The sequence below is a fragment of the Nuphar pumila genome, chromosome 6 (genome assembly GCF_984573655.1).
Source record: "Nuphar pumila chromosome 6, dmNupPumi1.hap1.1, whole genome shotgun sequence".
NCBI classification, from domain to species: Eukaryota; Viridiplantae; Streptophyta; class Magnoliopsida; order Nymphaeales; family Nymphaeaceae; genus Nuphar; species Nuphar pumila.
The window spans coordinates 112,231,053-112,243,441 of record NC_143254.1 but is presented as its reverse complement, the minus strand read 5'-3'; the positions used below and the strand labels follow the sequence as shown (position 1 = coordinate 112,243,441).

The 12,389-nt window shown below is 36.6% G+C and overlaps 1 protein-coding gene across 1 annotated transcript; it reads left to right on the top strand.

Annotated features, from left to right (window-relative positions):
• The first annotated feature begins 398 nt into the window (after nt 1–398).
• LOC149835741 (NAC domain-containing protein 54-like) lies at nt 399–11,616 on the top strand. The gene is made up of 4 exons (XM_090009643.1): nt 399–555; nt 2,205–2,482; nt 9,294–9,668; nt 11,092–11,616. Exons 1-4 carry the CDS (start codon nt 399–401, stop codon nt 11,614–11,616), a joined length of 1,335 nt encoding a protein of 444 aa, XP_089865769.1.
• The last annotated feature ends 773 nt before the right edge of the window (nt 11,617–12,389 follow it).

Below are 12,389 nucleotides of genomic sequence, written 5' to 3'. Positions count from 1 at the left end.
GGAGTAAAAAGAAGAGAAATTTAATATTCAAATAGTAGTGAGAAGAAGGAAGAGAGAGAATCATAAAAAGAGAGTTGGGTTGGCGGTGGCATCACCACCACATCTCCCCCCACTCTTTAAAGCCCTTCCTTTCCCTCTCTTTATAACTCTTACTTCTCTCTCTCTCTCCTCAAATAACAATTCGTTTCGTAAGAGTCGACGCTTCGTTTCCTTCACACCTTCCCATCTTCCTCTCCCAAAGGCATCATCTCTCTCTCTCTCTCGGTTACGTTGTGTCAGGTTTTGACCTGAATTAATTTGGATGATAGTTGCAGATAATTTTTGGCGCGTATTGGGAGATTGCACAGCATTCCTTCTGGATTAATTTAGAAGCCGGACTTATTTGCGTTATTGCAAAGATGGCGTCCGTGGCCCTCCCTCCCGGTTTTCGTTTCCATCCCACAGATGAGGAGTTGGTTGCATATTATCTCAAGAGGAAGATTCATGGTCTTAAGATCGAGCTCGAGATCATCCCAGAAGTCGATCTCTATAAATGTGAACCATGGGATTTGCCAGGTACCTTATTTATTTCCACCATCACCCATCAATATCATAAGCAGTTTACCAGTTTGCTTGCTAATTCTCTCTTGCCTTAACATATATTCTAATAATTAATCTACTTCAAAAATCTCTCTCTCTCTCTCTCTCTCTCTCTCTCTCTCTCTCTATATATATATATATATATATATATATATATATATATATATATATATATATATATATATATATATATATATATATATACTGCAGTCGTTTGTACATACAGCTTAGTGGAGACCATTTTTTTCAACTTTGTCAATTTTTGTTTGGATCTTATTTTACAGATGTGATCCATACTGTTTGTTTAATAGAAAATAAGTTTTAGATCATGCATTTGCTTCAAGCAGGTTCTTTGCAAGGTTTCAAACGTCAAAAGTCAAAAGTCAATAGTCCATAATGTGTTACAATTTTGTAAATAAAAAAATCAATTTTTTTAGATAAAAAATATGATCTACGATTTTTCGTCCACATCTGGATTCCAGACTGAGTGGATAGAACTTGCATCCACGATTTTTCAACAAGGCTATATATATATATATATTGAAAGCCCAAGTTTTCAACTTGACAAATCTACCCTTGAAAAGCTTCTGTGTGCAATTTCCTAAAAAGAGAAATTGGGGACTGTGATTGAATAGTTTGGTCTTGGTTTTAAGATACCAATGCGCCTAACAAAGATTTCAGGACGTCCTGAAAAAGGCCTGTAGTTGAACTTTGAGACGAAAATTTCCTAAGTCTTAAAGCAGAGGGTATATGCTACATTTATGTTGAGTGCTTTTAATCTTTCTTTATATATATATATATATATATATATATGAGAACTGAACATACTAAGTCCCATTTTTTGTTTTGCCCCATAGTTTTGAAGTGTTTTATGATAGATCTGAACCATTAGATGTGTTTAGCATGCTCAACTCTTGGATCATTTTTTTTGGCATAACTCTCTCTCTCTCTCTAATATATATATATAGCTGCTGATCAGCGGCACAAATTAGTCCAATTTAGCATCGGACGTTTTAGGTGTTCGACGATACTCTCTCTCTCTCTCTCTCTCTCTATATATATATATATATATATATATGTGTGTGTGTGTGTGTGTGTGTGTGTGTGTGTGTGTGTGTCCACTTCCATTCGTGTAGCCGTGTAGCTAAGATTGAAGAATGTATTTCTTTTGTACAAGGACCATTATTACACTTTCAATAAAAGTTTTTCTTATTTTTACCATGAGAAAATTGCAAACTATATAAACCAAAATGAGTTTTTATACCTTAAAGAATTACGTGCATTTTGAAAAAAAATAACTACTTGAATTCTGCCATGTAAACTGTTAGGCGGCATTCAGATGCGTTCAACAATCCAGAATTTTATAGATGAGTAATCTTGCAGTATTCAATAGGATCTTTGGGCTTTCTTTTGTTTCTTGAAAGAGAATCCTGGGTTTTCATTGCTTGGATCGTTCAAGGAAAATTCAAAAAGTAAGAGTATTGTGGACTTTAATTATTTGCATTTAAACAGTGACCATTTAGCCTTGAATTTCCAAATAAAAAGATAGATGCAATACATTCTTGTCATTTTTGCTTAGCATGTATTGTGTTAACGCGTGTTGGTGACTGCATGGGTTGTTGCAGATAAATCTTTCCTGCCGAGCAGAGATCTTGAATGGTATTTTTTCAGCCCAAGGGATCGCAAGTACCCGAATGGGTCGAGAACGAACCGGGCGACTCGAGCTGGGTATTGGAAGGCCACAGGGAAAGATCGGAAGGTTAGCTCGCAGATGCGAGCCGTGGGGACGAAGAAGACTCTGGTTTATTACGGAGGACGAGCCCCTCATGGCACCCGAACTGACTGGGTCATGCATGAGTACCGGCTCGATGAGAAGGAATGTGAGGGCATATCGGGTTGGCAGGTCTCTCTCTCTCTCTCTCTCTCTCTCTCTCTCTCTCTCTCTCTCTCTCTCTATATATATATATATATATATATATATATATATATATATATATATATATATATATATATATATATATATATATGTGTGTGTGTGTGTGTGTGTGTGTGTGTGTGAAAATGAAAATGAAAATCTACAAAATGAGCACAATGTTAAATGAAACATGCTATTATTGTGTTTTTGATGTTTGCTTTTTGAAATTTTGATCCCATAGATGTGTTCAGCATTATTGATTTACTAGAAATCAACACTTGGATCATGCATTTTTATAGAAAAATGGTATTTGGAGCCTAAAAATTTTATGAAAATTGTTGGCCATTGTTATTCATGTGTCAAAATCAAATGCTCCAGGGAGTGATTCCTATAAAACAAACATATAGGCCACATCTATACAATCATAATTTCAAAAAACAATGGAAATTCATAGGAACGTTTCATTTATCACTTCTCAAGTTTTCATTTCCCTATATATAGGGTCAATAGATTATGTTAACTAGAAATATGTGAACCTGATTGTAAACTAGGCACTTTTGACACTATTTTTGCAAATCCAACCCTTCAAATGCATTCAGTGTGGTCCATTTGCTAGGAATTGATTGTTGGATCATGTATCTTTGGTAAAAAAAATGAATTTTGGATGCTTAAATATTTACGAAAATTCTAAGTCATTGATTTTCAAGCCTTAAAAGATTCTTCTTATGCATCATAATCGGATAATTCAAGAGTTTGTTTTTGACATTAATAGCAATGTCATGAACAGTGAAAAAAACCAACAGCCTATAAGAAGTTCCTACATCTTCATGTATGCATGTAACCTTGAGATATGTTTGGCTCGATGGAAAACTTGACCAACTTCATGAGACCTAATATCTTCTTTAACGAATCAAGACGATAGTGCTTGTGAACTTTATGTCTTTCATGTTTCATGCCCAAGGATACAAGTGCATAACAAGATATACTTGTTGGAACATTTATATGCTAGGATTAGGTGTGTGTGTATATATATAGAAGGGAGTAGCTGCCTATGGCCTTAGGTGCTTATGACAGTCTATCACGACCAAAGAGGGGTTTCTGTGTTATTTTTCTCAAATTTGACCACTCAAATGTGTTCGGCATTATTGATTTGCTAGGAAACGACACTTGAATCATGTTTTTTTGATACGCCATCGATTTTCAAATCTTATGAAAATCTACCTGTGCATCCTCATTGAATGATGCAAAAGTCCATTGCTATAAAATCAAACATTGTTACGACCCAAATATCATAAGATGGTGTGGATCCAAGCTCCAAGATCCACATGCCTTTCCCTGCATGCAGTGAGGGTTATCTGGGCCTAGATAAGATCCATAAAGGTGATGCGACAGTTGAGATGTCTTTTTCACATGTAAAAAAGTCAATGGTCATATGTTCATACCAGAAGAAAAAAGTGCATGAGACTTTTTCACGTTAGAAGTAGGGAGAGCAAGTTAGAGGGGCTCACATCGGAGGACGATAATTAAGAAGTCAAGGGTGGGACATCCTCAGCTCTCTAAAGGATTCTCTCACCTTCTAGGAAGATTAGGGAAAGTCTAATAAGATATTCTCAAGTTGGTTTTAATTAAGATAAAGTAGAAGTCATAACAGGGGTAGGACTCTAGAATTCTCTCTCCAGTCTAGTTCTTGTTTTACAGTAAAATTCTTTTGTAGTATGAATTTATTTAATTCTATTATTGGGTTAGGACTACTTCAGGCCCTCATGTTATATATAGAGGGTTGAAGAACCTCTTTTTAAGTAACGAATAGAACTGATAGATTTATTACATCTTTCTTTAGTTATCCCTACTTTTTTCTCTCTCTCTCTCCTCTCTTATGACTCCCTCTTTTTCTCTGAGCTCACATATGGTTTTGACTCATGGATCGGGTCGTCCACCTCTGCTAAGGGCCTAAGCCATTCTTGTACTCGTATATTCACTGTGGAGTGATCCATACCTTGGAATTCGATGTAGAAGCCTTGTCAATCATGGTTCTACTGATCAACCTTATCTACAAACATGTCTCACCTTAGGACCAATCCCTTGCCTTTCCTAAAGTCGTTCAAGCCCCTAGCCAAGATTGCACCTGAAGGAACAATATAGTCTTGTTTTGCATGCTATTTTACTTTTTGTAATCTCTTGCACATACTCTGACTACACTTGAATGTGTAAATCCCTTTAAGACCTTCCTAGACCTGCCACACAACCCTTGGAACTAATCTCAGCCTTAGTTAAGAAACTATCTATGTCTGGGACCTAAAACACAAATTGCACCTTCATTATAAAAAAAATGCATATTAACGATGGACGTTATCCATCGCTAATCCATCGTAAACTCCATCGCTAACGTGTTTAGCGACAGATTAGAGATGGATTAGCGATGGATAGCGTCTGTCGCATAATCCTAGTAGCTAAATTGTGACAGACTTTATCTATCGCCAATTCATCGCTAATTAGCAACAGCTTAGCGACAACTTATGTTTGTCGCTAATTAGCGATGGCGTAGCGACGGGTTATATCTGGATATAATCCATCGCTAACTTTTGGTCGGCAAGTTAGCGATGGATTAAAGTCCATTGCAAACCATCGCCTGATTGAAATTGGCGACGGCTTAGCGATGGATTATATCTGTTGCGAATTCGTCGCTAATTTTAAAAAAATTAATTTTTTTTTTGAAATATTGAGAAAAAATTCTCGTTAAACAATTCATATAACCTGCTTATAAAAAACAAAGTACACTCAAAAAATAAATATACAAGTGAAATAAAATTAACACAAGTTCTAAGTTAAACAACCAAATATAGTCTTTGCCAAGTTATAATTAGTTACAAGTACGTCAAACAAATTAAATACATAAATCTAATCATCGTCAAGATTTGGGTCATCATCCTCTTTATTTTCTCGATATACCCCTCCCACCATACCTCCATCAGCTTCTCTACGTTGATCATCTTCATCATCCTACAAGAGAACCAAAATGTTAGTATTTATAAACAAAATGCTCATATGTGTTCTAAGGTAGTAAAAAAAACTTGCATATTGATTCAATCATGCTCATATGTGTTCTAAGGCAGTCAAAAAACTTTGCATGTGATTCAATCATGCTCATATGTGTTCTAAGGCAGTCAAAAAACTTGCATATTGATTCTATCATTCTCATATTGTTCTAAGGCAGTCAAAAAACTTTATATGTGATTCAATTATGCTCATATATGTTCTAAGGCAGTCAAAAAACTTGCATATTGATTCAATCATGCTCATATATATTCTAAGGCAGTAAAAAAACTTTCATATTGATTCAATCATGCTCATATGTGTTTTAAGGCAGTCAAAAAACTTTATATGTGATTCAATCATGCTCATATATGTTCTAAGACAATAAAAAAACTTGCATAATGATTCAATCATGCTCATATGTGTTCGAAGGCAGTCAAAAAAATTACATATTGATTCAATCATGCTCATATTGTTCTAAGGCAGTAAAAAAACTTTATATATGATTCAATCATGCTCATATGTCTTCTAAGGCAGTCAAAAAACTTGCATATTGATTTAATCATGCTCATATGTGTTCTGAGGCATTTCAAAAACTTTATATTGATTCAATCATGCTCATATGTGTTCTAAGGCAGTCAAAAAACTTTATATGTGATTCAATCATACTCATATATGTTCTAAGGCAGTAAAAAAACTTGCATATTGATTCAATCATGCTCATATGTGTTCTAAGGCAGTAAAAAAACTTTATTATCAACTATCCTACGGTACATTCATTCACGGTTTGCAGTCATTTTATCCTACAATGTAACAGACCAAAATAACGTCAAACAAGTACCTGCAACAAACACACTTCAATATTTTGCTAACTACTATCATGACTAGCATGAAATTCAAATCCCAAAAATAAGAGTACTTCTATTTTCATACATTCAAATCATGCTCAGCATGATCTCCAAACTCTAGTAAAGCAATCCTAGATATCGTAGAAATTGCGAAACTAAGCTAAGAAATATTAAATGCGAGATACACGAAAGTGAAAAACTTACACATAAAACCTAACAAAAAATCAAAGAATTACGAGTTTGAAAACATATTTTATCTTAAAAAAAAAGTTGATCGGTTTTCAAAATTTTAAGTTTTATATGCAATAAGTTGCAAATAAACAGAAGAGATGAGTGTGATCACACAAGTAGATTTCCAAAGAATAATTTTGTCAATAAAAAGAAAAAAAAGAAAAAATTACCAAATTGCAGGTTATATCCCTATTGAAATTGGCAAGGAGAACAAGTCCATTAATGAAGATACTGGAGATGTTAGGCATGGAATAACCATATTTTAATAGCAAATGATTGAATACATTGCTGAAGACAAGAGTATGCAAGCAAAAAGTTGTTAAAGAGGACAACTTACTATCATGAAACTGAAGTTTCCTTTCAAGTTTATGCTTGGCTCTTAGTAAGGGGTCCTTTTTTGTATAACCTGATGAACTGCAACAATAATAAATAAAAAACATTAACCAGTCAAACATTGCAAAAGTTTTGACAGAAATTTTGTTGAGTGCAATCAAAGGTGCTCGGGTGCTAATATGACAAAAGGCTCAACCAATCATAAGTTGGTTTGGTGCAATCAAAGGTGCTCTGGTGCTAATCAGCATAATGTGTAGTTTTGACCATTTGACCTCACCAGCCTCTTCAACAACACAACTTGATCCCTAGCACCTATATCAGACCCCAACACACAATCATAAGTCCCTCTAGAAGCTTAGACTAGGTACTTTCATATCTAGGCTAGAATCCCTTCTTGATTCACATACTGGGCCTAGTTTTGACCCACCTGGTTTTGTCATACTGACCTTGTAGCTTCTCATACCTCCTAATGCATCATCATTATCGGTTTTAGACCCCTACCATAACATGTCAATCAGGGTACAACCCTCCAAACATGTCAGCCACAAGCCTAAAAGGCCTGAAACCACATACACGATCCCCTCGCTCCACTTTTCTAACTTACTGGGCTTTTGAAAGGTTTTGCCTTAAATATGTCTATACAAATGTATTATACATGCTTGATTTTATAGGAATCAACTCTTGCCTTATTCGATTCCAACATGTAGGTAGGTGTTTTTATAAGGTTTATAAATCAATGGTTTAGAATTTTCATAAATAATAAAGCTAAAAAATCAAGTTTTTTCTTATCAAAAAACTTGATCAAGTGTCATTTCCTAGAAAATTGACCATGCCAAACACATTTTCAGGGCTAGATTTGTGAAAAACAACCCAAAAACACTCATCCTCTCATGGTAGGCTGGCAGTAGACTAGAAAAGTGATAGGTAGCTAACAATTTTCATATATATATATATATATATATATATATATATATATATATATATATATATATATATATATATATATATATATATATATAGAGAGAGAGAGAGAGAGAGAGAGAGAGAGAGAGAGAGAGAGAAAGAGAGAGAGAGAGAGAGAGAGAAGCTGGTAGCTGATTGATCCATAGCAGCCTAAACAAAATGCACATGCGCTCATCGTCCATCATGCGCACATGATGGATGCTCAGTGCACAAAAATACTAAAAAAAATTGCAAAACACTAAAAAATAAAAAATAGGACCTTTAGCGGCGCTTCAGAAGCACCGCTAATCCGTCGGCGATGTTGTGTCCAGTATTAACTAAAACTCATGTAGTGTTTTGAAGCATCGTTAAAAGTCCTAGTTCCGCTTGAACTTTTAGCGGCTCTTCAAAAACACGACTAAAAGTGCATTTTTGCACTTTTTACAGTTTTTGTGCATTTTTTTGTCCCGCCCATCACGCGCGCAGCGTGCATTGTTGTTTAGGCTCCTATGGATCAAGCAGCTACCGGTTACTATTAGGGGTGGCAATCGTGTCGGGTTGGCGGGTCGGGTTGGCGTGTCAGCATACCTCAACCCAAACCCGACCCGTTTATTAAACGGGTCAGCTGTGGCAAACACGAACCCGACCCGTTTAATAAACGGGTAACCCGACCCGACCCGCCAACCCATTTAATAAATGGGTTGGGTCGGGTAAACGGGTTTTCAGGTTCGCGGGTCGGGTTGGCGGTTGACGGATCGGGTTGGCAGGTTGACGGGTCGGGTTGACGGGTTGACGGGTCGGGTTGGCGGGTTGACCCACCCGCCTAACCCGTTTATTAAACGGGTCAGCCGGGTTGGCGGGTTGGCATACCCCCAACCCGAACCCGACCTGTTTAATAAACGGGTTACGCGGGTCGACCCGTTTATTAAACGGGTTGGCTTAAGCCCAACCCGAACCCGCCTAAGAGGCGGGTTGGCGGGTCGGGTTGGCAGGTCGTGTCAGAAATTGCCACCCCTAGTTACTATATATAGATGGGGGCAGTTTTGTCATAAATTTTGCAAATTTGAGTTGATATAATCAACACTTGATTCTGTTTTTGGAAAGAAAATGTGACCTTTTGAGCCTTTTAAATGTTTATAAAATAATTTTGCGATCGTTTTCATATAGTATAAAAACCTAACCACGTGCAGGGATATAAGAGTCAATTCCTGTAAAATCAAGCGTGTAAGTCACATTTGTATGGTCAGATTAGAACTAAAAAAAACCCAAAAAACTATTAGATGATGTGTCGTCCAACTGAGTTTTAGCAAAATACCAACACATTCATACCAAAGCTGCTTACTGGGAAATATCTTTTATAAGGCAATCGCTAACCTTTTAGGGTTAATTTCTTCTTGTTTCGTTTGAACCAGGACGCCTATGCACTGTGTCGAGTCTTCAAGAAGAATGGGACGGGCCCAAAGGTTTGCGATCAATATGGTTCAGCTTTACATGATCATCGCTCATCTCCATGGACAACCAACGATCAGTCGTCAACCCTAGAGATGTCTGAAGAGAGGGGAGATGATGCTGAGAGTAGCAGGAACTACCGTGGCTTTGCTGCCGATACCTCATCCTCGGAGTTGGTGCATGGATTAAGGCAGTCTCATCATCAAACACAGAGGAGCTGCAGCTACAATGCGTCGTTGGATGGGGCGTGGATGCAATTCCTCTCGGATGAGCTCATCAGTCCACCAACCCCAACATTTGGTGGATATCGAAGCTACCCGGACCACTTTGAATCCAAGGTAAGGGTGACATGACATGCAACAACCCCATGCATTACATGTATACGTCCAATTTTGAAACAACTGGTAGATTGGTCCTGTCAATAGACTGTGTCACAGGGACACGCCATTTGGTCCAGTGTTTAGAGAATGGGGACACGACATGCCCGTGACACGTATGGCAATCTTTTATTTATTATTCTTCAATAATTGTTTAATAAATTTAAATTTTAATACTTTTTTCAACAACAGACGTATTTTTTATTTTAAAATATCAAAAAATATTTTCTAATCAATTAGATATTCTCATGCCATATTTTTTTTTCTAAAAGTTTTCCAGCTCGTATCGAGTTGCAGTTTGTGTCCGTGCCTTTTAACATGGTCGACAGATAATTGATTTCAATGTTTCTTCATTTTTCTAGACAAAAAAATGACCGAATTCATGAACTACAATGTTTCTATTTGATTAAGATGAGGAACTTTATAAGCTTTGCTTGGGTATAGTGTGAGATAAGGCCATGTTCATGAACTTAAACGGTTTGCTAGTTGAAACTCTTGGACTTATAGGCATTTACTTACCTAAAATCAAGAAAAAAAACACTTTGCAAAAAAATCATCAAGGTTTAAGCCTTATTTTGAAAATAATAGCGCTTGCTCCCTTATATATATATATATATATATATATATATATATATATATATATATATATGATTTAAATACTTTTTGGGGGGATTTATAATACGAAGACCTGGTCGCGCTGGCTGCCATACCTCCGATGATCATGCCGGCAGCGTAAAACTCCCAGGCTAGGACCCTTGGCCTCAGGGCGTATGCTAAGTGTTGGCTTGCACGCCTATAGGAATCGAACCTTGACTGCCATATGATTTAAACACTTAAAAAGAAAAAGATATTGGATTTCACTTGTTTTATATATACAATTAATATTATCTGTGAGCGTTTGTAGTCCGAGTGACAAGGCTAACTTAGCACGATCCGAACGCACTTGGCAAGTACAGATTGCCACCTGGGAAGAATCAATCTTCAACTTTTTTTTGTAGGAATAAATTTCTTAATAATATAATAAAGCTTTTCTGCTGCAAAGTTCATAATATAAGATAAAAGTTTAAACTGATGCATCAACAAAGTCATTTTGCCAATATCTAAAGTTACTAACATGGCAAGGGAGGCACATATTTGGGTGTGTTTTTTTCATATAATAAATCGAAAAAGAAACTTGTTACTGTGCTTGACACCATTCACATATTTGGGTGGTTATGGGCCTCCAATTAATATGTGGTTAAGTACATATTCCATTTAATTGCTCAGACATCGGAATTCATGAACTTGTTATGTTTCATGTTCTTTTTTTTTCGCTTTTCCTTGGTTCGATTTTTTTTTTTCATTCAACTTTATTTTTAAATTCATCCAGAAAAAATGTGTGCAGGTGGACATGACCGTTGAATGTGCACGCTTGGAGCATCGATTCTCGTTGTCTCCTTTAAATGTTGAGGAGTTTCCACAAATGGACGCCACAACCATGAAATTTCCAGATGTTGGGATATTCCCGGAACATGAGTTGGATCAAAGGAACAGCAATTGCCAGAATGAAGCTGATATCTTGCAAGAAATACTGAACATTGCCTCTGCTTCACATGAAATGACATCTTTACCAAGTTATTCTGATATATGGGTAGGAAGCTATCCTAACTTAAATGACTTAGTTTCTCTAGGTGATTCAGAACAGAAGTGCATTCTAGATGGAAAATTCGAGCCAACTAACCTGAGCGCACAAGTGGGCACGCAGGGTTTTTTTGAAGATGTGCCCATTGAACAAGAACACGTGAGATTGATAGAAATTTCAGGCGTGGAAGGGATTCAAAGCTGCAGTATCCAAGCTAGAAATAATGGATTCTTTGAGGAAGGTAATGACAAGAAGGTGTTGGCCATGGACGTAGAATCGAAGGTATGAGCACTGCTTAATTTTCATGCCCTCCTGCTGCTTCTTAAAGTTGTGGTTCAAAAACAAGTGTTAGTGCGAAACAATTTCATTACTCATGTTGGATATGGGCATAGGAGATTGGGTGTTATGCCTAATAATCCATCCATTCCATTCACTGTGCCCAGTTCAGTTCCGCCACTCATCTCATCACCCATCTTCATATACCCTTTTTAAATCTTTTGATGCAAGTTGTTTTTATTAAATCTGACCTTATAGATGGATTCAGCATGGTTGATTTAATAGGAATCGACCCTTAGTATTTTTTCAACAACAAAAAATATGATTTTTTTAAAATCTCCAAAAACTCCTGCTCTTAAGTCAGATTTTGGCATTTTAATTAAATGTCTTCACTAAATGAATGATATAGATCACATTTGTGGAAATCAATGAAATCTCAAAGAGGGGTATGAAGATAGGATATCAATTCAGGCAAAGTACTCGGTCACTCAAAGCGAGACACATCACCAGACCTACCCGCATGGTACAAATGCCATTAAGAACGTTTTTTATAAGTTGCTGAGCATACAAACACCCCAACAGTGAGTTTTTCTCAAAAATCATTGAGAAAAGCAAATTTAGAAGATGGGTGATATGTTCTCCAAATCGGTTTCACTCATCCCCTGCCATCCCTCTCTTCGTACCCTTCTCGCGACTTCATTTTTGCAAGTTGTTTTTGGTCAAATAGGACTTCATAGATATGACCTACTACCGAAACAACTTGCATCATAAGATTTAAGAGAGGA

What these genes read in the sequence shown, in the direction of transcription:
- LOC149835741 (XM_090009643.1), top strand. Translation starts at nt 399, where the DNA reads ATGGCGTCCGTGGCCCTCCCTCCCGGTTTTCGTTTCCATCCCACAGAT. An exon ending in TGAACCATGGGATTTGCCAG is followed by an intron (nt 556 to 2,204) that starts GTACCTTATTTA and finishes GGGTTGTTGCAG; the next exon opens with ATAAATCTTTCCTGCCGAGC. An exon ending in AGGGCATATCGGGTTGGCAG is followed by an intron (nt 2,483 to 9,293) that starts GTCTCTCTCTCT and finishes CGTTTGAACCAG; the next exon opens with GACGCCTATGCACTGTGTCG.